Consider the following 24,845-nt stretch of genomic DNA (forward strand, 5'->3'; position numbering starts at 1 on the left):
ACTTTTGACAGTATTTTGTAGGAATCAGCAAATTATGGCTCATGCCAGAGGCCCGTTTCTGTAGATAGTCTTATTGGACTGTCTCCATGTTGTTTTGTGTCATTATGGCTTCTTTAGTGTAACTAGAAATGCTGAACAGCAGCAGAAATCACATGGCCCACAAAACAGAAATAGTTCCCATCTGGTCCTTTACAGAAGAAGTTTTCTAAACCTTGATATACGAGGTTGATTTGGGAAGTTTCCCCAAAACCAGTGTGATCTATCTTGCTACTGTTATAATATGCCAAGGAATAGTTGCTGAAGACTTTAACTGAACTTTTCATTTAGTTTTTTTTTTTTTGCTTGTTTGTTTAGATCTTTTTAAATTTAATTTCATTTAGTTAAAGAATACCTACTAAAGAATGACGGTAGGAACAGAAAAGAAAGATTACTTTGAAAAATATTTAGGCAGTAAAGTTTAGAGGCTTTTGTTAAGAAAAAGGAGGGATCTACAGATTTCTGATTGGTTAGATTCTGACTTGGAGATTGGTTAGATTTTCCCCAGGATAGATCAAGAATGTAAGAGAAGAAGTGATTGGGGAGGAAGAATGTGGAAAGCAGTATGGTAAATACTTACTTTGGGATGCTTTTTGAACATTCATATGAAGACACCTAGTGGACAATTATTGGTATATACAGACCTAGATCTTGGCAACAGATCATTGTTAGGAATCTACATTTACTTCTGTGGGTTCTGAGAAGAAAATGTTGGAAGGGTAGGAAAGCTGGGAGAGTCATTTCTTAGAAACTATGAAAAGAGAAAGCCTTTTAAAAGGCTAGCCAACAGAGGTCAAGTATGAAAGGACTGGCAAATATGTCTGCTTTAGTGTCAGCAGAGAAGTAGGAGGCAGAAACAAATGACTACAGGCTGAGGAAGGAGAGCCATCCCATGGAAAATACTCTGTAAAGAAGTTTGTTGGAAAGTGAAAAGATAATAAAACAGTAGGTAAACTAAAGGATGATTCAAGGTTAGGATCAAAAGAGTTGATTATTTAAAGCCTATTAAGGAAGTAAATGAAAAGGATATCAATACAAGACTGAATTCTACTGAATTCCTGGAAGAGGTGAGCTGGGAAGTACAGCTGTTAGGGATAGGCCTAACTAGGAAGAAAAGGAAGATGGAAGGAAAGGATGGGAAGGGAAGGACAGAAGTTACTGAGGTCATAATAGAAAATAGAAACTACATTGTTTTGGTTGCAATATTTAACCATAAGGTGAGTGAGGAAGAAATGCAAGGGAAGTATAGATTTCAGAATATTGGCATATGGTTTAGCCATGAAACCCAAGAATGAATGAATTACAAGCAATAGCTAGTACATTGAGAGAGAATAGAGTTATTTAGACAGTCAGTAAGAAGGCACGGTTGGCAATAAGAAGTTAAAACAGTGGATCTCACCTTTGGATGTGTAATAGAGTACTGATGCTCCAATGCCATCCAAAAATTTTTTTGATAACCCAGGATTGCTGGAATTTTTTAAAAGCTCTGCATGTGACTAATGTGCAGACATAGTGGATAACCACTGAGAGCATCGCTATATTGGAGACATACATTGGAGACCTAGAGTTTGTATCTCTTAGCTTCAACCTGGTACAGTCCAGGAGCATGTTCTCCCACCCCCTCCCACCCCATCTCTCTGTGGCTCTCGGCCTTCCAAATAAAACACAATAACATCCACACATTGTTTTTTCATGAGAAGCATTTTTCATGAACTTCTAGAAGTACTGCCATATAGAAATAAAATAGTAACTCCTCAAATATAAAAAGATAGACTGGATAGCCAGCGCCGCGGCTCACTAGGCTAATCCTCTGCCTTGCGGCGCCGGCACAGCGGGTTCTAGTCCCGGTCGGGGCGCCGGATTCTGTCCCGGTTGCCCCTCTTCCAGGCCAGCTCTCTGCTGTGGCCAGGGAGTGCAGTGGAGGATGGCCCAAGTCCTTGGGCCCTGTACCCCATGGGAGACCAGGATAAGTACCTGGCTCCTGCCATCGGATCAGTGCGGTGTGCCGGCTGCAGTGCGCCGGCCGCGGTGGCCATTGGAGGGTGAACCAATGGCAAAGGAAGACCTTTCTCTCTGTCTCTCTCTCACTGTCCACTCTGCCTGTCCAAAAAAAAAAAAAAAAAAAAAAAAAGATAGACTGGATAGCAAATATAGCACAATAATTTGTATGTTAATTGATACAGCAACTTAAAATGATCTCTTTAGAATAAAATTATGTGAAAAATTAGTTACTCTTTGCATTTTTGAGTTAAGACAGTATAGCATGTTTCTTTAACAACACAATAAATAGATTTTACTAATATAAACGGAAGTTTTGATGTATTTCATATAAAATATACTGTACAATATCAATCACTATAAAAGAAGCAAAGGAAAAAGTGTAAACAGATGAACTTTGTATTGGTACCAAATGCTCTATAGTATTCCCTTCAGACTTCCTTAAAGAAACTAAGGACCAGATAAATGCAGAATTTTTAAGGAACAGCCGGGGGCTAACAGCAGGTGATTCTCTGGTTTGTAGTGATTACAAGCTGTGGGGCTTTTTTTAATGTGGTAAAAATGACTGATCATTGTGCCCTTGTCTAAGGCATGCTTCATCATCTTCAAGTACTTTTTTGGCCAAAGAATTCTAAACATAGAGTGTCCCTAATAAGCTCAGTATTGGATTGAACAAGACTGATTTGAGAACTATTGGCAGGAGTAGCTATAATTATTAAATTTACTGAAGAATAAGGCAAGGTAGTAAGTTGGCTCTTTGTCAAATGGCAGTAGTCTTATTAGCAAAAAGTCATCATTTGCAGGGTCAGAGTGAAAGGCTCTAAAGGATTCATTCTGTCCTAATTACAGCTTCACCTATACATATTATGCAAAGCTAATATTTAAAGCATTTGCCAAAATTAACTTCCTCTGCATGTTCTATTACAGTGCAGTGAATTGCAGCAGCTTTTTATGTCCTGCTGCTTTTGTATGCCATAATAATCTATAATTACAGGTTTGCTCCAAATGCTGTAGGGTTTGTTTAATCTGACAATCTGAAAAGACAACCCTGAATAGACTTATTTAAATGAATACTAGTTACATAAAGACATAGAAGCATCAATATCTTCATTTTGCATTTTCTCACAAGGCTGGTTATTTTAGAATTTTATTTTGAATGTCTAAATTAGAGAATATCATGTCTTCTTTGTGTCTTAGTAGATACGTATGAGAGATGTATGTTCTATATTTTAAAGCTCAAAAGTAAATCTAATTGCCCAATTAACACATTGAGAGGTCTTTACATTTATGCATATAGCCTGAATTTAGAGAAGCAACTTAGGGAAGAAAAAAATGCCTTTATCTGCATATGAAATCTAAATTTATTCTTTGTTTGCAGGTTTAATAATTTTGATAGATTTATGAACAAGCTCTTTTATTAAAGTTATATTAATTTATTTGAAAGGCTGAGAGAAACAGCAAGCCAGAGTTTCCATCTGCTAGTTCACTCCCCAAATGCCCAGAAATGTCCAGGACTAGGCTGGGCTGGGCTGAAATTAGGAGTCAGGAACTTAATCTAGGTCTTGCATATGAATGACAGGAACAAAACTGCTTGATTCATCACTGCTAACTCCCAGGGTGCACATTGGCTGAAAGCTGGAATCAGGAACCTGACTGGGAGTCAAACCCAGCCATTCTGATGTGGGATGCAGCTGCCCTAACAAGCATCTTAGCTGCTAGGCCAAATGCCCAGCCCCAGACAAGTTCTTTGAAACTGCATTCCCACTGTCTGCTCCTTGAGAAGGGGATATATAGGATGGACTGGTACCTGGGATTGGGGATTTATGTTTTAGGGAAAAACTGACTCATTCTTGGAATTTATTCATGAGCAAGTTTGAAAAACATTAAACATGTATCTTGTAATTCTCCAAATTGAATGACTTAGATTGTTTCTGTTATATCCAGTGTTGTATGTAATACTTTTAAATTTACATTTATAAGTCTGTTATTCTTACAGAAAAATGACATTTAAGAAGTTTTATTGTGATTTATCCATGATCACAGAGCATGGCAATTATCCTGTGATAATTTCTATCCTGTGATAATTACACTCTTTCCCTTGTTCATAAGTTAAACTTTTGTGTTCTCTTAATATTCACTACTTAGAATACATCACCTCTTTATCACACAAAGGCAAGAAAGGAAGAGTAAATAGATTTTTCCTATATCAGAAGTTTTGAATTCATTAATTGTATTTTTTTTCACTACCACTTGAAACATCATTTTTCAGTTGATCCTGACCATTTAGTATTTTATACTAAGTAGTACTTTCTTCTGAAGTTTGTACACAAGGAAAATTGAGTTTTGCATTCATTATTTTCTTATGTCTCCAAGAAAAGGCAATTTAACAAAAGAAAAAAAATGTGAAAATTAGAGTTGTGGTAAAGGGTAAGATGACACTGAGCTAGAAAGCAGAAGACCAGCCCTGGTGTGAAATCTCCTGCAGCAGGCAAGTCACAGCTTTGTGAACCCTCTGCGCTCATGTGCAAACTGAGGAGCACAAGCTGGATCATCCTCTTAGATTCAGAGTTGTTAGAGGAGAAGGGGAAGCAGACACTAGACGCAGGCCACCCATGTGTTTCTTTTTCCTTTGTTTATAGTCTTAATTAAGATTAACCATTTAGTTTTGTCATCTGTTGTTCTGTGGTTGATTTTTCAGAACTAGCCTTATACATGTAATTTAAAAGCTCTGTGGCCAGCATTGTAGCTCAGGGGGTTAAGCTGCCACCTGCAACGTCATCATCCCATATCAGAGCACCAGTTTGAGTCCTGGTTACTGTGCTTCCAATCCTGGAAAAGTAGCAGAAGATGGCCCAAGTACTTGGGCCCCTGCAACCCATCTGGAAGGCCCAGATGGAGTTCCAGTCTCCTGGCTTGGGCTGGAGAGGCCATCGCGACCGTTTAGGGAATAAACCAGTAGATGAAGATCTGTTTCTCTCTTTCTCTCACTCTCTTCCTCTCTCTCTCTCACTCTCTCATTCTCTGACTCTCTGACTCTCTGTCATTCTTCCTTTCAAATAAATAAATCTTTTAACTTTTTAAAAAAATAGAAACCTCAGTGCCAGTGCTGTGGCGTAGCAGCAGGTAAAGCCACTGTCTACAGTGCCAACATTCCTTATGGGTGCCAATTCGAGTCCCAGCTGCTCTACTTCCAATCCAGCTCCCTGCTAATGGCCTGGGAAAGCAGCAGAAGATGGCCCAAATCATTGGGCCCCTGCACCCACATGGGAAACTCTGAAGAAGCTCCAGGATCCTGGCCTCGGATTGGTGCAGCTCCTACCCTTGTGACCATCTGGGGAGTGAACCAGCGGATGGGAAGACACCTCATCTCTCTGCCTCTGCCCCCGCCTCTCTGTAACTCTGCCTCTCAAATAAATAAATATTTTTAAAAAATTTTAAAACTTCAATGTAATTGAAGCCTTCTAAATAAACTATTAGATATTCATATGTATGTGGACAAAAAAACTTGAATGAATGATAATTGAAGATTATCAGCTTTAAGATTAAGGTTGGGGGCCGGCGCCGTGGCTCAATAGGCTAATCCTCCACCTTGCGGCGCCGGCACACCAGGTTCTAGTCCCGGTCGGGGCGCCGGATTCTGTCCCGGTTGCCCCTCTTCCAGGCCAGCTCTCTGCTATGGCCAGGGAGTGCAGTGGAGGATGGCCCAGGTGCTTGGGCCCTGCACCCCATGGGAGACCAGGAAAAGCACCTGGATCCTGGCTCCTGCCATCGGATCAGCGCGGTGCGCCGGCTGCAGCGGCGGCCATTGGAGGGTGAACCAACGGCAAAGGAAGACCTTTCTTTCTCTGTCTCGCTCTCTCACTGTCCACTCTGCCTGTAAAAAAAAAAAAAGATTAAGGTTGGGATACTAATAATATATAAAACCAACCAAAGCCCAAAGAAAGCTATTATTTTTTTCACAGATGAAGAAGATGATATTGGTGTTAGTGGATAGCAGCTAGTTGCTTACTTTCTGCTTATGCTCACTGGTATTGGTTCTTAATCCTGAGAGTCACATGATTCTATCTTGCCTTTTTTTTAGTGATCATAACTAGCAGTGTACAAGCCAGTCTCTTCTTTTTCAAGTTAGGTTAATTGAGTTACAGGCATTTAAAAATATATATTTATTTTATTTATATGAAAGGTACTAAGAGGGAGGGAGGGACAATGAGAAAAAGATCTATCTGTAGGTTCACGCCCAAAATGGCTGAAATGAGTAGGGCTGGGATAGGTTGAAGCCAGGATCCTGGAACTCCATCCAGGTCTCCCATGTGGGTGGCAGGGACCCAAAGACTTGGGCCATCTTCCACTGCTTTCCCAGGTGCATTAGCAGGGAGCTAGATTAGAAGTGGAGCAGCCAGGACTCTATAACCAGTGCTCATATGGGATGCCAGCACTGCAGACAGTGGCTTGACTCACTGTACCACAATGCTGGCTCCAGTCATTGTTGAATATGTATGTGGAAACCTAGGCCCTGCTCTTTCCAACTGATTAACTTCTAGAGGATATAAACAGTACTCCCATGAGGTCATTCTGTGATTTCTAGAGGATATAAACAACACTCACACAAGGTCACTCTGCAACTGGTGGAATAATAAAAGCAACACAAATACTCCAAAATTATGTCTAAAACTAAATAAATACAAGAGCACTATAACCACTTGTGAGCCCTTGCAGGCATAAATGCTTGTTTACCAAAGACAACTCTTCTTTTACATCTTGGATGGAAAGTAACAAGATAACCATTAATCACTTGTTCACACTTCTTGACACCACTCAATCCAAAACTGGCTTCCACATCAACCTTCTTGAGAATCACACTGGGAGTTTTCAGCTAGTTGGTTTTGACAAGTGATTGTTTTCTTGTTTTCCATTTTACTGTCTTTCTATAATCTCTACTTTTCTTTTGCCCTGTGCTTCTTTTTCCATACTTTGAGACGCCTTGCCTTTCCAGATGTCATAAACACTATATTCTTTGAGCTTTCTTTTTACTGCTTTCTGTGATTTTGTTTTTTAAATTTTGAGAAACAGAAAGAGACAGATAGGAAGAGATCTCCTATCCACTGGTTAACTCCCCCAAATGCCCACACAGTCCAGACTGAGCCAAGTCAAAGCAGAGAACTCACTTTAGATCTCTTACAAGGGAGACCCTGCCGCCACCTCTTGGAGTATACATTAAAGGAAGCCAGATGCAGGAGCAGGCTAGGACATGAATTCAGGCATGTGGGATGCAGGCTTACAAATATGTGACTTATCTACTAGACCAAATGCCCACCTCATGCATGATTTTTATTACTCTTTTTTAATTATTTGAAAGGCAGAGTTACAGAGAGGGAGAGTTGCAGAGACAGAGAGATGTCTTCCACCTGCTAGTTCATTCCCCAAATGGCTCCAACAGCCAGGGTTGGGGCAGACTAAAGCCAAGAGCCAGAAACATCATCCGGGTTTCCCACGTGAAAGCAAGGACCCAAATACTTGGGCCATCTTCCTGTGCTTTCCCAATGCATTAGCAGGGAGCTAAATGGGAAATGGAGCAGCCGGGATTCAAATCGCCACCCATATGGGATGCCAGTGCCACAGGCTGCAGCTTAACCCACATGCCACAGTGCTGGCCCCTGTTAAATTATTCTTGTCAGTATGCTTCTTGATTACTCACTCTTCTGATGTACTTAAGAATGGAAAAGATTTCTTTTTTTTTTTTTAAGATTGATTTATTTATTTGAAAGTCAGAGTTAAACAGAGAGGAGAGGCAGAGAGAGAGAGGTCTTCCATCCAAAGGTTCACTCCCCAGATGTCTGCAACGGCCAGAGCTGCGCCAATCTGAAGCCAGGAGCTTCTTCTGAGACTCCCACACAGGTGCAGGGGCCAAGGACTCGGGCCATCTTCCACTGCTTTTTCAGGCCATAGCAGAGAGCTGGATTGGAAGTGGGGCAGCCGGGACTAGAACCGGCACCCATATGGGATGTCAGCGCTTCAGGCCAGGGTGTTAACCTGCTGCGCCACAGCGCCAGCCCCTGGGAAAGATCTCTTGCTGTTACAATAGACCACCTTGATCTGGAAGAATACCTCAGATAATATAAGAAGGTCCATCAAATAGTTTTTCCTTTACATCTTACTTGGCATATGCTACCTATATTGACTTGCTGTTTAAATTGATTCTGACTCCTTAAGCTTCATTAGAATATCCCTTTCCCGGTTTCTGCGGCTCCCGACGGACGTGGTCTTGAAACAAACCACGTTCAACCCAACTCACTTCTCTCTTTTCTTGAAAATAAAAGCTCTATGATCTAAAAACAAAAAACAAAAAACAAAAAAAAAAAAAAAGAATATCCCTTTCCCAGAAACACTTTCATATCCTCAGTAAAAGTCAGAATTAAATGACATTTAAGGTGTGCTGCAAACTATCTTTCTGAATCTAGCATCTTCCTTGATGTAAGAGACTTAACAGTTGGGTAGATTTCATTGGCTTTTTAATCTGTAATTTCAATGGTTTGATTTATAAGACTTAATATTTTTTTAACTTGAGAGGCAGAAAAATAGAGACTGATAGACAAAACACAGTTCCCATCTGCTGGTTCACTCCCCAAATGCCCACAGTGGCCAAGGCTGGGTTGGGCCAAAGCCAGGAGCCAGGAACCCAGTGCAGGTCTCCCGTATGGGTGGCAGGGATTCAGCTACTTACGTTTCCCCATGCTGCCTCCCAGGGTATGCATTAGCAGGAAGCTGGAATTGGAAGTGGAGTCAGGACTTGAATCCAGTCACTCTGGAACAGTATGCCAGTGTCCCAGCTGGTATCTTCACAGGCCAAATGCCCTCCCTGATTTATAAGATTTTAACCATTCAGAAGTGATTTACATGTAAAGGCTTTATTTTAAATTCTGGATTCATTAGTAAAAATCTCCCAAAAAGGCTACCTTATCAGATGAAACTTAATCACAAAACAGTTTTCTTCCCTCTTTACCATGATTCCTGAAATACAGAATCTAAATTGGAAATATTACTATTTCCTCAAATACTTGTGTTTTTAACAATGTGATGAACTCCCTATGTATGTCTAACATTTCAGTGTCAGATGACTTCCTAGGAAGCTGTAGTATTCTCACTCATTTATGTATTTTTCTTTTTATTTTCAGTGAAAACTCAAATGCAGCAAGGATTAATCTCTATAGCAGCCCGCACTGTTATTACGCATCTGGTGAATCACTTGGGCCATTATCCAATGAGTGGTGGTCCTGCTATGTTAACAAGTCAGGTGTGTGAAAATCATGACAATCATTACAGTGAAAGTACTGAACTGTCTCCGGAACTTTTTGAGAGTCCAAACATCCAGTTCTTTGTATTGAACAATACAACTTTAGTATCCTGTATCCAGATCAGATCAGAAGAGAGTATGCCTGGAGGGGGTTTATCTGCTGGCCTTGCATCTGCCAACTCAAATGTCAGAATCATAGTACGTGATCTCTCTGGAAAATATTCATGGGATTCCGCTATCCTGTATGGCCCGCCTCCTGTAAGTGGCTTGTCAGAACCTACATCTTTTATACTTTCATTGTCTCACCAAGAGAAGCCTGAAGAGCCTTCTGCATCTAATGAATGCTTAGAAGACGTAACAGTAAAAGATGAACTTTCTGTCCAGTTTAAACGATTTAGAGAAACTGTCCCAACTTGGGATACAATAAGAGATGAAGAAGATGTTCTTGATGAGCTTTTGCAGTATTTAGGTGTTACTAGTCCTGAATGCTTACAGAGAACTGGGATCTCACTTAATATTCCTGCTCCACAACCTGTGTGCATTTCTGAAAAACAGGAAAATGATGTAATTAATGCCATCCTTAAGCAACATACAGAGGAAAAAGAATTTGTTGAGAAGCACTTTAATGACTTAAACATGAAAGCCATGGAACAAGATGAACCAATACCTCAAAAACCTCAGTCAGCATTTTATTACTGCCGATTGCTTCTTAGTATATTGGGAATGAATTCCTGGGACAAACGGTAAGAACAAAGGAGAGATTTTTATTTTTTTAAAGAAAAGTTTGTCTTACTCATCTAATGAAGAATTATCTATCCGTTCTTATTTGCACTAACTTTTAATCTACCGATTAATTCCTTGACCAGTAGGCACATTGTTTTGAGACCACTAGTACCAGGAATTAACAGTAATAAAAGATAATGTAATCCATGAAATTATTAACATTTTCAAAATGAATATTGGAAGTGTTTGATTTAGAAATTGTACTCATATGACTGGAAAAAAATTTATTTTTCCAACCTTCATACCAACCTAACAGTCTGTTTTTAGAAGAAGCACAATATACTTATTTCTGATTTGAATAAGGCAAGTTAACTCAATTCAGGAGCAAGTCAAGAAAGGAATCTGGATTTTTTTTCACTTTTTTTAATGATGCATATTACAATACCTTATTAAAAACTTAAGATAAACACATGAAGTATTCAAATAAATTAGGTAGGAGTTAAATGAAAAGAATATTATAGTTAGAAGACCTAGGAATCACTTTGAGTCACTTAACCCTTGAGCATCATGCTGTAGTCAGTCTACAAATTGAGAATAATTCCACCTCACATAGCCATGAGAATTAAGTAATGTACATAAAAGACAATATTGGATTCTAATGTACACCATTGTTCGTATATGAGTAAATTTAGTTTTTAATTGCTGTGTTATGAAAAGCTGTACAAAAATGGAAGCAGAATTATTAATAAAATATATGGTAGCACGGGAAGCTCAGATGCCACTAGACAAATTCTAAAATAATTCAAATGCATGTGAAGCATTGAAATGGAGTTCTGCTGACTTGCTTAGTGTTTATATTTATACTTGATTTAAACCCTTCCCTTTATTAGAAAGGAATATCTTGGCTGGCACTGTGGCTCACTTGGCTAATCCTTTGCCTGCGGCGCCGGCACCCCGGGTTCTAGTCCCTAGTCCCGGTTGGGGCACTGGGTACTAGTCCCGGTTGCTCCTCTTCTAGTCCAGCTCTCTGCTGTGGCCTGGGAAGGCAGTGGAGGATGGCCCAAGTGCTTGGGTCTCTGCACCCGCATGGGAGACCAGGAGGAAGCACCTGGCTCCTGGCTTCGGATCGGCGCAGCACCGGCCATAGCGGCCATTAGGGGAATGAACCAACGGAAGGAAGACCTTTCTTTCTGTCTCTCTCTTACTGTCTCTAACTCTCTCTGTCTCTCTCTCACACTGTCTAACTCTACCTGGCAAAAAAAAAAGGGGGGGGGGGAATATCCTCTATTTTATGGGAAAGTCAGGAATACAGTTCGCCTTACGGTATGTCCAACTACAGGTAAATGCCAGTCAACTATAGGATAAATGTGTTCTACTCTTTATCTGTGATATGGTTGTAATGTGTTGTCTCTTGAGAAAAATATTAAAGCATTGATTTCATCAATGTAGCTTATATATTTCTAGCACCCATAAAAGATATTTGATAAATTTAGATACTGCTTCAAAATATAAATGTACATGTAGTATAAAATAAGGATGAAAACAAATTCCATCTTAATTGCACCTGCTTAGTTGTGATGATTTAGATTTCGTAAATAGTTTATTTCTCATGTGGTACAACTTTATCACATATTTTTCTGAAACTCTTAAGGAGGAACTTACAAGTGCTTTTATCCATTTCTCTGGACTAAGTTTGGGAAGCTCACATCTGCAGGGAGGATCAAAGAGGCCAGCAGATGTGCTCTGCTAGCTGAAGTACACAGGGCCTGGTAGAAATAATGACATACATTCTCTACATTTTTTTAGGGTCTGTTTTCCTTTGTTAAAAATATGAAAAGGCAAGAAAAGTTTAAAAGTTGCATGAGTAGAGTGGAGAGTTTTACCAGGACTGTCATGTCATTCACTGCGAAGGGGATGACAATGTTTATAAATCTCTCTATTTAGGAGGAGTTTTCATCTCCTGAAGAAAAATGAAAAGCTACTTAGAGAACTTAGAAACCTGGATTCAAGGCAGTGGTAAGTTGTCGGAAAACCCTCATATCTGTAACTAGCAGCTCTTCGCTGTTTCTTTCTTTTGAATAATATGAAAAATAATGCATTGTTGATTTATAACTTTCTGAGCAGAAACTAAGAAATCTTTGGAATAAGAAATTAAAGAAAAAGTTAAGATTGCATTAAGAGGTTTGGTATCTTTGAATTGTTTACACTTTTTTCATGAATTTCATAATCATCTTCTAGACCACAAAAAAATAACTGAACCTGTAAAATATCCTTTGTTTTTCCCACACATATACAAACAATAGTTGCAGCTCTGATTAAATCTAGTGATTCTGGCGCATTAGGTAGCCACTTTGAAACAAACCTTCCACTGTCACATCGTTGTTCTGCAGGAATGCGAAGTGGATGAGATGATGTTGGCCTGTCCCACCTTAACTGCCTCTGGATCTTCCCTTCTTTAAATTTCTGTCCCTCTCTCTCACTAGCACTCTGCCTTTCAAAATAAGTAAAAAGTAAATAAATCTTTTTAAATATTAAAGGAAAATTTCTGTGTTCAGCCATCTTATCTTGCTTACCTTCATTTCAGAAAAGTTGTTTTTTTTCCCCTGTATATCCTTGTGCTTTCTACCTCATCTAGCGGCATTAAGATATTCTTCAAAAAGTTATTCTCTTTATCTTGTTTTTCTGCTTAAGTCCTCTTACCATACACATGTTTGTTGTCTACATTAAAACACAACAGAAAAATAATTTGCCTCAGTCACTATCTTTCAAGCTTTTCCTCTCTCATGCCTCTTTTTTTATTTATTTATTTATTTATTTATTTTTGGACAGGCAGAGTGGACAGTGAGAGAGACAGAGAGAAAGGTCTTCCTTTGCCGTTGATTCACCCTCCAATGGCCGCCGCGGCCGGCGCGCTGCGGCCAGCGCACTGCGCTAATCCAATGGCAGGAGCCAGGTACTTATCCTGGTCTCCCATGCGGTGCAGGGCCCAAGGACTTGGGCCATCCTCCACTGCACTCCCTGGCCACAGCAGAGAGCTGGCCTGGAAGAGGGGCAACCGGGACAGAATCCGGCGCCCCGACCAGGACTAGAACCTGGTGTGCCGGCGCCACAAGGCAGAGGATTAGCCTAGTGAGCCACGGCGGCGGCCTCTCATGCCTCTTAAGATCAAATTTATGGACAAATAAAATCTTTATTCACCTCCTGTAGTTCCTAACTGGTTTTTATTTTGATGCTTTTTAGCTTCCTTTGAAATGACCTTTTCAAAATTACTTGTTTTTGCTTATTACAAAAAACCTAAAACAGAAAATAATCCATATATTTTGTAACATTATTGCTAACGTATTTATTTTCAGTCTCTCCTTTTTAATGGACATATTTTTTACAAAACTGGACTCAACGAATTTTTTTTTGCTTTATTCTGTATTGTAAACATATTCCTCATTTAGATATTTTTCAAAAATAACCTTTCAGGTTGCCACATTCTGTGATTATTGGACATTTACATTGTTTTTCTTTTTTTTTTTTTTTCCTAAAGATTTTATTTATTTATTTGAGATGTAGAGTCACAGACAATGAGAGGAAGAGACAGAGAGAAAGGTCTTCCTTCCGCTGGTTCACTCCCCAAATTGCCACAATGGCCAGAGCTGTGTCTGTCTGAAGCCAGGAGCTTCTTCCCTGTCTCCCACATGGGTGCAGGGGCCCAAGCACTTGGGCAATCTTCCACTGCTTTCCCAGGCCATAGCAGAAAGCTAGACTGGAAGAAGGGCAGCCGGGACTAGAACTGGCACCCATGTGGGATGCCAGCGCCACAGGTGGAGAATTAACCTACTGTGCCATGATGCCAACCACTACATTGTTTTTTATTTCTTAGCCTTGGATAGATTCCTAGCTATAGAATTATTGAGCCAAAACATAAAGTATTTTTGGGCCATATATTTTACAAAATAACTACTTTAAGTGATAATTTATAATTCCACTAACATTGTGTAAGAACCCTATATAACTTCAGCCTGGCCAGCAGAAGATATTAATCACATTTTTCTTAATCTTAAAAAAAATTGACTAATTTTAATTATTTGTGGGCTACAGTGTGAAATTTCAATATATGAATACAGTATGTACTGATCAAGACTGGAAAATCAGCATTTCCCCTTCTTTGACCTTACTTTATGATTGGAGGCTTGGAGCTTTGTTCATAGGATGTTTACTTGGTTATTGTGAACAATCTCCTCACTATGCTGTGTAACACTAGAAATTTAGTTCCTCAATAAAACTGATTCAGTACTCATTATTAATACTACTTCTAGTCCTCTTAGTCTCTAGCAGTCACATTCTTTGTTCACATTGAGTGTTTTTTTTTAAGCTTCCACATAGGAGGGAGAACATTCAGTATTTGTCTTTTTTTTAAGTTTTTACTTAATGAATGCATTTTTTCATAGGTACAACTTTAGGAATATAGTGTAGTATCTGTCTTATTGACAGAATTTAATCCTATTTATGGCAGAATAATATTCCACTGTGTGTATACACCACATTTTCTTTATCCATTCATCTGATGATGGACACCTTGACTGTAATTCATGCATTGTGTTTTCATAATACACATTTTCCTTGAACATTTTGAAGTATCCTTATATTTGCGAGAGTTTCCCTGATTAGTTGTTTATCTTTTGGTTTTAAATACCTTCAGATTATATAAAAATAGTCATTTCCCTTTTTTTTCTTTGCATTTTCTTGTTTGTTGTGCTTACGGAGTTCTGTCTTGAAATCAGTTTATTTTTTAAAAAAAAAGATTTATTTATTTATTTATTTGAAAGCGTTACACAGAGAGAGGAGAGGCAGAGAGAGAGAGGTCCTCCATCTGATGGTTCACTCCCCAATTGGCCTCCATGATCAGAGCTGCGCCGATCTGAAGCCAGGGTCCAGGAGCCTCTTCTGGGTCTCCCACGCGGGTACAGTGGCCCAAGGACTCAGGCCATCTTCCACTGCTTTCCCAGCCATAGCAGGGAGCTGGATGGGAAGTAGAGCAGCCAGGTCTCGAACCGGTGCCCATATGGGATGCCGGTGCTCCAGGCCAGGGCATTAACCCGCTGTACCACAACGCCAGCCCCTTGAAATCAGTTTAACGCTGTATTGTGTTTCCTTCTAGATGTTTATTTGGTTGAGGAGATAATTTATTCCTTTATGCCTTCTGGGATACATTTTGAGTTTTGGAATGAGTATCAGAACTAGTTGAATGTTGGAAAATAGTCTGATTTGTTGAATATTCCATACCTCTCCCGTTGATTTGGTGTTTCTCTTATCAAATATTAATCTGTCTGCTTCAAACTATTTCTGTTGATGGGTCTATCCTTTTGTGAAATGTTACCTTGTTTAATTTATTATACCTTTATATTTTAATATCTGATAGGTCCAGTCTTCTTCCTTATCCCACTCTGGCATATATACATGAGTTTGTTTTTTTTTTTTTCTTCAACAGTGTCACCTGTTTATTCTTCCCAAGTACATATTAGAGTTATGCTGTTGTTTTCCAGAGGGGGAAAAAGCCTCACAAATATTTTAATTGGATTTTCAATAAAAATCTCATATTGGGGGCTGACGTTGTGCCATAGCTGGTTAAACTGCCACCTCTGACACCAGCATTCCATATGAGTGCCGGGTCGTGTCCTAGCTGCTCCACTTTGGATACAGCTCCCTGCTAATGGCCTTGGAAAGCTAATGGGAAGGCAGCCCAAGTCCTTGGGCCCCTACACCCACGTGAGAGACACAGATGAAGCTCCTGGCTCCTGGCTTTGGCCTGGCCCAGCCCTAGCCATTGTGGCCATTTGGGGAATCAACCAGTGGATGGAAGCTTGCTTACTCTCTCCCCCTCTCCCTCTCTCCTCACTCTCTTCTCTCTTCTCTCTCTGTAACTCTGCCTTCCAAATAAATAAACAATTTAAAAAAAAAAAGTCATATGGGGAACCAGTACTGTGGCAAAGAACTCTGCCTGCAATGCCAGCATCCCATATGGATGTGGGTTCAAGTCCTGGCTATTACACTTCGCATCCAGCTCTCTACTAACGTACCCAGGAAAGCAACAGAAGATCTGTCTCCTCCTTTCTCTGTATCTCTGCTTTCAAATAAATAAATAAATAAACAAATCTTTAATATAAAACAAAAATTTCATATGGGGGGAATAGGCACTGTTAAAATTATCATTTTCTCCATTCTTGATCATGGTATGTTTTTCATCTATTCTGAGAAACAGATATTACCTGTATGAATGTTCCTAGGTGTTTTATTACTTTTTTTCTATTCTAAATGAGATTTTACCCCCTCTATATCTCCTGTGCTTTTCTATTTTAGTATTTATCTTATATCCAAACACTTTGTTGAATTCTTACTTATTTTAAACATTATATAATTATCTCATGGTTTGTTTAGGTCCATAATCATTATCTGCAGATAATCTCCTTTTCAGTAATTATGCCTATTTTTGCTATTTTTCTATATTTTGCTTCTGTTGAGTCTTTTGCACTGGCTAGCACCAGCAACATGGTGGTAAATATAGTATAGTAACAGTGAGAATCCTTGTCTTGCCTGATTTTATTGGAAGTAGCTCTTCTGTTTCATTATGGAGGATACTATTTGTTGGTTTAAAACAGCAGTTTTTATCATGCCAAAGAAGTAGCCTGTCTTCTGAAAGTCTTGAGAGCTTGTTTGGAGGTTCTAGCAGGGGAGCGCAGCTACTCGTATAAACTTGACCAAAGACCGGTCCTCCTCTAGTGTGGAAGGTCGTCCTCTTCAACCGAGCGCGCAGCTTCGGGAGGGACGCACATGGAGCGGTGAGGGAGGAAGGGGACACCCGCCTAGCCAGCCAGATCAGCCGAATCAACCCTGGCGATCAATGGGGTGACAGATGTCGCAGCCAGATCGCCCTCACATCCATTCTGAAAGTCTTTATAAGCAAAACATGTTAAATGTTAGCAAAATTCTTTTCAGCATATATTAAGTTTTCATATAGTATGATTTCTTAACTAAATAGTATTTTAATAAGATCACTAGATTACTAATACTAGATAATTTTTCTGTATATAAGTCTTGTTTTTTCTTTTTACTTCTCACTGTGTTAGATTTATTAGAAATTAATTTTTTTAGAATCACTAGATTATAATTAATATTTAATTAAAGACACTACTTTTCAAAACTTCAAAATATTCTTATACTTTCTAGTCAGTTATAGCAAAACTTGATCTTTGGGATTGAGGCCAGTAGTTTCTTTTTTTTAACTTTTATTTAATAAATATAAATTTCCAAAGTACAACTTTTGGATTACAGTGGCTTTTTCCCCCCATAACCTCCTTCCCACCCGCAACCATCCCATCTCCTGCTCCCTCTCCCATCCCATTCACATCAAGATTCATTTTCAATTATCTTTATATACAGAAGATCAATTTAGTATATACTAAATAAAGATTTCAACAGTTTGCACCCACACAGAAACACAAAGTATAAAGCACTGTTTGAGTACTAGTTATACTGTTAATTCACATAGTACAACACATTAAGGACAGAGCTCCTACATGGGGAGTAAGTGCACAGTGACTCCTGTTGTTGATTTAACAGTTGACACTCTTATTTATGGCATCAGTAATCACCCGAGGCTCTTGTCATGAGTTGCCAAGGCTATGGAAGCCTCTTGAGTTTGCCAACTCCGATCTTATTTAGACAAGGTCATAGTCAAAGTGGAAGTTCTCTCCTCCCTTCAGAGAAAGGTACCTCCTTCTTTGATGGCCCGTTCTTTCCACTGGGATCTCACTCACAGAGATCTTTCATTCATTTAGTTTTTTTGTTTGTTTGTTTTTTTGTTTTTGTTTTTGTTTTGTTTTGTTTTGCCAGAGTGTCTTGGCTTTCCATGCCTGAAATGCTCTCATGGGCTTTTTTATTTAAAAAAATAAAAATTAAAAAAAAAAACTGTTCTTAGCAAGTTTTAGCAGGTTATCTTCAATACATGTTTCCTATTTGCTATAGGCCTTTGGGAAAATAAGAGACTTTAAATTAGAAACAAAAATAATTTTTAACAGTTACATTGCATTTCACTTGGGAGAGGGGCCACCTGGATCCTTAGTCTGTGGTTCTGAAAATCTCCCCCTACCCAAATTATGTTTTACTGTTTACAGTATATTATCCTAATGATATATCAGGTACTCTGAAATTTGCTTATGTATTTACCATATAAAGTAAAACATTGATTTCTGAAAGCTCCTAAAACATCTTCGTTGCTGACAATGAAATACATACTCATGATTTGGCAAGTTCCTTAAGCTGTGTGGGAGAATCTGGTTGTAAGGTTTAACTTTTAAAATTATTTCAATGTTTATTTCCTTATTATTGCTTGTGGTTTTTTTTTTTAATTTCTAAAACTTTACTTCCAGTAGTAGTTTGTTAACCTATGTTTTGTTAAACCCAGACCACGTGTAGTATTGTTTTAATTAGCTTTGAAACCAAATTTCTAAGAATTTGCTTTTATGAACACTTCTGAATTTATACAGAACTAAAAGTAAGTACTCAGTACTTGGCAGTTGCATCATGTACTTTTACACTTGTTTATATGTTTCATCTTCTGTATTTTAAGTACTTTGAAGGCATACATCATTTCTCTCTCATCTCCATCCCCTATTTTTATCTAAAACACAGACCCTTTAACTCTCGGATGCAGCCACATTGCACACCAGACAATCCTTCAGATGCTTCGTGTGTTCATACCTATGTGCCCTTTCCTAATACTCCTTGTTTGTATCTGTCACTTCGTTCTTACTTTCACATAACTCGGTGTTACCTTCTCCTTTAAGTTTCTCTGGTTTTCTGGTCAGAAGTCATCGTGCCATTCTTTTTTGTTGTTGTTCTTTTTTTGCATGCCTTTCTTTTAATTATGACAGTTTTGTCACTATAAGATCTTTTTCACATGCTTTTGCCACATACTTTGTTTATAGAACCTAATAGCAAATGAAGGCTGTAATCTTTTGTTTTACAGCAGAGAGACACACAAAATTGCAGTATTTTATGTTGCTGAAGGACAAGAAGACAAACACTCCATTCTTACCAATACAGGAGGAAGTCAAGCATATGAAGATTTTGTAGCTGGTCTTGGTTGGGAGGTATTGTTCTTAAATTATACCATATATTTTATTTGTATTTGGACGTGAGGGTTATTTATTTTTCTAGCTTATTTTAGAAGCTACAGCAGCTTAACAATGGGCTTATTACTCTCTGTGCCTTACAGCTCTGCAGATGGGGTCTTTGACGGGATAGGTGATGACTGTTTGATGAGACGATATATTGTCAGAGCATAGCACTCAGAAGTTTAGAAGCTGTAGATGTTCCTTACAGTTTGTGACCACTATACTGGGAGTCTTCAGACTTAAGACCTCACAGCTGCACAAAGGCTTTCCAGAGGCATCTTGTCAACATGCTTGGTTTTGAGGAAATGAGTTTCCAGATTCTCAAATTTACTAAAACAAATACCACAGCAACTATCTTCAGTCTCTTACCTCTACTGTTTTGTTCTACTTTGCAACCTACCACAAATCCTGTGTTGTCCCAGAGGGGTTTGGCACCAACAAAGAAACAGTTCAAGTGTGTGTTCCTAAGAGTCTCTAACAGCAAAGTAAGAAATATTGAAAGGTGTTTACTCTGTATCATCCTGGCAACCACCTCATGTCAAGCTTCTGTACCATAACTGTCTTAGAATTATAACTCAGAAGCTGGATATTTGCCACAGGAGTTTATATTATGTTTATTTGAAAAGAAAAATGAAATGTTAAACTTGTTCCAACAGAAAGTCAGTCTGATGTGGCTAATTGATTTGTCATTAATGATAGAAACTTTGTATTTATTGATTCAGACAAACATGTAGCTCTGAGAGTTTCATGAAAATATATTTATTTATTATTTAGATTTTTTTTTTTGACAGGCAGAGGGGACAGTGAGAGAGAGAGACAGAGAGAAAGGTCTTCCTTTGCCCTTGGTTCACCCTCCAATGGCCACCGTGGCCGGCGCACTGCTGCCTGCGCACCGCGCTGATCCGAAGGCAGGAGCCAGGTACTTATCCTGGTCTCCCATGGGGTGCAGGGCCCAAGGACTTGGGCCGTCCTCCACTGCACTCCCTGGCCACAGCAGAGAGCTGGCCTGGAAGAGGGGCAACCGGGACAGAATCCGGCACCCCGACCGGGACTAGAACCTGGTGTGCTGGAGCCGCAAGGCGGATGATTAGCCCAGTGAGCTGCGGCGCCAGCCTATTTAGATTTTTAAAAGTATTATTTGAAAAGCAGAGTTACGGGCAGGGGGAGAGAGAGATCTTCCATCCACTGGTTCACTCCCCAAATGCCCCAACAGCTGGGGCTGAGCCAGGCCAAAGCCAGGTCCCTGACATTCTCCCAGATCCCCTACATGGCTGCAGACGTCCAAGCATGTGTTCCATCTTCCACTGCTTTCCCAGGCATATTAGCAGGGAGCTGGATTGGAAGCGGTGCAGTTGGGTCTCTAACCACCACCCATATGGGTTGCCAATGTTGCAGGCTGCAGCTTAATCTGCCGTGCCACCCCAACCCCAGTGAAAATATAAAGCACATTTTTATATAACATACAACTCTGGAAATTATATCCTTTGCGACTATAGAAATTAAGCTGAATAGTAGAGATAAAATCGACTTAAAAATCATGAACAGAGCATCAGGGACCTATATGCCTGTAACAGAAGACTTAGCATTTTTGGATCTGAGTCCCTGAAAGGAGAAAGAGGCTGAATCTGAGAGGGTCAAAGACAATTTGAGGAATAATGGCTAGAAACTTCGCAAATGTGGAAAGAGACAAAGCTATAGATTGAAGAAGCTGAATGGAACCCCAACAGGACAAACCACAAGAAATCTACACTAAGACCTATCAAAAAATTTTATAGGTAACTTTAACATTTTTTCATTGATAACATGAACCTTGTACATATCTATGGGTTTCCATATGATGTTTCCATAGCGTGAATACATTTTGTAATGTCCAGTTAGGGTATACTTAGCTAATTTGAACATTTATAGTTTCTTTGTTGTGAAAATATTCAAAATCCTTTGAGCTTTTGGAGTTTTTAAAGAAAAATAAATACTACATTATTGTTATCTCAAGTCACGCTACTGTGCAATAGAGCACCAGAATTTATTTCTATATAACTGTTTCTTGGTTCCTGTGACTCTCCCCATTACAAGTACCATTACACTCCTAACCACCATGAGATGGACTTTTTAAAATGCCACGTATAAGTGAGGTCATACAGGCATTTATTACTTGGCTTTCTATGATTGGTTTATTTCACTTCACGTAGACACATCATAATTTAATTTCTGGAAACTAAAAAAAATAAAATAAAATAAAAAAAAAAGAAATCTTGAAAGCCTCCAGAGCAAAAGTGTCCCTTCTCTGTAGAGGGAAAACAATTAGAATTGATAGCAGATTTATCTTTATAAGTGTGATGATGGGGTGGAAGGGCAGAAGAAGTGGCATAATATGTTTCAAGTGCTTAAAGAAAAGAGCTATCAACCTAAAATCCTATGGCCAGTGAAATTATCATTCAGGAATATACTTCAAAACATTCTCAGATGAAGGAAAACATAGAGAACTTGTTACCAGCAGACTTATCCTAAAAAGAACCACTGAAAGAAATGCTGTAGAAAGGAAATGATAACGCTGCCGGCGCTGCGGCTCACTAGGCTAATCCTCCGCCTAGCGGCGCCGGCACACCGGGTTCTAGTCCCGGTCGGGGCGCCAGATTCTGTCCCGGTTGCCCCTCTTCCAGGCCAGCTCTCTGCTGTGGCCAGGGAGTGCAGTGGAGGATGGCCCAAGTGCTTGGGCCCTGCACCCCACGGGAGACCAGGATAAGTACCTGGCTCCTGGCTTCGGATCAGCGCGGTGTGCTGGCCCTAGCGCTGCTGGCCGCAGCGGCCATTGGAGGGTGAACCAACGGCAAAGGAAGACCTTTCTCTCTGTCTCTCTCTCTCACTGTCCACTCTGCCTGTCAAAAAAAAAAAAAAGGAAATGATAAGAGAAGAAACTTAGAATCATCAGGAAGTGAGAGCATGGCAAGAAAAAATATGGGTAAATACACTAGACTTTCTTTCTCCTTTTGAGTTTTCTTAATTGTGCTTAACAATTGGAACAAAAATTATAGCACTATTTGATATGTTTCTAAATATATTAAAAGGAAATATTTGTGACAGTTATATTACAAATGGGAAAGATGAAGGTACATAACTAAGGTATCTATATTAGACCGTTTGCTATGACAAAACACCAGGGGCTGGGTAATGTCTACACAAAAGAGGTTTTATTTAGTTGACAGTTCTGTATCTGACTGTCCAAACAGCATGGGGTCAACTCATGTGAGGGCACCACCTACCTCCTGGCTGCACCATCTCATGGCAGCATCATGGCTAGATTGCATAAGAAATCATACCACAAGGCAAGAAGCCAGAGAGAGAGGAAAGGCTGGTAATGTCTTCAGACTGGGCCCAAAAAAGATCTTACCACCTGTTAACGGTATCACACTGAGAACCAAACTCCCTGCAGTTGAAGACATTCAAACCTTATCCATACCCAGCAGACCAGAGCTGGGCTTTATTATAAAACAAGCCTCAACTAATTTATTTAGTTATTTATTTGAGAGCAGAAAGACACACAGAGGTGGTTCTCATCTGCTGTTTCACTCTCTATGTGCCTACAACGGGCAGGGCTGGGCTGGGGCACAAGCAGTAAAACAGGAATGCAATCTCCTTCTCCTATATGGGTGGCAGGAACTCAATAACTTGCCATCACCACTGCCTTACAGGGTTAGAAGCTGAAGTCAGCAGCTGAAGCCAGGTATAGAACCCAGGTACTTCACTGTGGAATGGAAATGTCTTAACCACTAGTCTAAATGCCCATATCCACTCCCAACAAATTTAAAAGCATTATAATCCTATCATATGTTTTCCAGCCACAGTAGGATCAAAAATTGAAATCATTAACAAAAAAATAAGAAATCTCCAAATACTGGGAAAGGTTACACACTTTTTATTTCCACTTATATAACATGGAAATAGCAGTTATAGAAGTAGATAAGAGATGGTGACTGCCAGTAATTAAAGAGTAGGTGGGGTGAGAAGGAGAGTCTGATAATCTGTTTCTTAACCTTATCAGTGTCATTGTATTGATTGTGATACAGTTTGCTTGCAAGAATTCTAGTGAAGAGCACCTGGGATTTTAAAAATTATTTTATGTCTTCACGTGAATCTGTAATTATTTCCATATGTTTGAAAAGCAGATCAGCGAGTGTTACGAAAGTGTTAAGAACAGAGGGATACCAAATTGATATTTTATCCTTTAATCAGAAAATTGAGAGTTGACTTAAAAATAACTTTCTGCCAATGCCACGGCTCAATAGGCGAATCCTCCACCTAGCAGCACCGGCACACCGGGTTCTAGTCCCAGTCGGGGCGCCAGATTCTTTCCTAGTTGCCCCTCTTCCAGGCCAGCTCTCTGCTGTGGCCCGGGAAGGCAGTGGAGGATGGCCCAAGTGCTTGGGCCCTTCACCCCATGGGAGACTAGGAGTAGCACCTGGCTCCTGCCTTCGGATCTGCGTGGTGCGCCAGCTGCGGTGCGCCGGCCCCAGCGTGCTAGCCGCGGCGGCCATTGGAGGGTGAACCAACAGCAAAAAAAGGAAGACCTTTCTGTCTCTCTCTCTCTCACTATCCACTCTGCCTGTCAAAAACAAACAAACAAACAAACACTTTCTTACCAAAACAAAGATATCTACACTGACATACTATTTTTCACCCATTATATTAGCAAATATCATTAAGTTATTTTATTTAAAGTGTGAGGGAAATAAACAGGTATTCTCATGCACTTTTTTGTTTTCTTTTCTAGGAGGGGGAGGGGGTTGATGTGGTGATAATTTGTTGAAAGGCAAGGACAGGGGGAGGAGGAGTCATGCCTGCAACAGCTGAGGCTGTGCCAGGCTGAAGCAGGGAGCTGGGAACTCAATTCAGGTCTCCCACATGGGTGCTGGCAGTTACCCAACTATTTCAGCCATCACTTACTGCCTTCCAAGGTACACATTATCAGAAAGCTGGAACTCAAATCCCATCACAGAGGCATCTTAACCACTAGGCCAAATGCCACTCCATATTCTGTTGGTGTCAAATGGTATAGTATTTCAGAATTAGAAGTGCACAGTTCCTTTGGCTTAAAGTTTCACTTTTAACTGTTCACAAATAAATCATGATATGTGATCAATGTTATTTACTGCAGCATTGATTGTAATAATAGTAAAAAATTGGAAACAGCCTAAATATTCAAGTAGAGGACTAGTTAAATTGGTACATACATAAAATGGACTTCTACAAAGCCATGAAAACAAAAAGGAGCAAATAAAGGCAAGATATATGGAATATTGTATAAACACGCTGTGTCATACAGGAATTTATCTTGTATATGCAGAGAATACTTTTGGAAGAATATGTAAATTTCTGGGGGGGGTAACTGAAAATCAACAGGTTAGAGATTTGGAATGAAGAATTTTACTGTGCTCATACCTTTTTTACTTTTGAGTTTTTAATTATATGAATGTAATAATGATTCAAAGAAGTAATTTGTAAAAACTAAGGCAGTCTTACATTAATGGCATAAAATTAATCATTTATGTGTTCAGTGATCAGTAACTGAAAGTATATTTGAGATATGTTCAGTTTACGTGGTACAGATATCTGTTCTTGTAATTCTTCATTTTATC

At 39.5% G+C, this 24,845-nt stretch overlaps 1 protein-coding gene across 8 annotated transcripts in view; it reads left to right on the forward strand.

Annotated features, from left to right (window-relative positions):
- RALGAPA1 (Ral GTPase activating protein catalytic subunit alpha 1) overlaps window positions 1-24,845 on the forward strand; it is a 269,311-nt gene that overhangs the window by 181,975 nt on the left and 62,491 nt on the right. For all 8 annotated transcript variants that reach the window (XM_051822764.2, XM_051822761.2, XM_051822766.2 and 5 more), the window contains 3 exons: window positions 9,207-10,068; window positions 11,993-12,064; window positions 19,065-19,188. In XM_051822764.2, the coding sequence (XP_051678724.2) occupies window positions 9,207-10,068; window positions 11,993-12,064; window positions 19,065-19,188 (1,058 nt within the window). The remainder of the gene's footprint in view (window positions 1-9,206; window positions 10,069-11,992; window positions 12,065-19,064; window positions 19,189-24,845) is intronic.

Source organism: Oryctolagus cuniculus, chromosome 12 (genome assembly GCF_964237555.1).
Source record: "Oryctolagus cuniculus chromosome 12, mOryCun1.1, whole genome shotgun sequence".
Lineage (NCBI taxonomy): Eukaryota > Metazoa > Chordata > Mammalia > Lagomorpha > Leporidae > Oryctolagus > Oryctolagus cuniculus.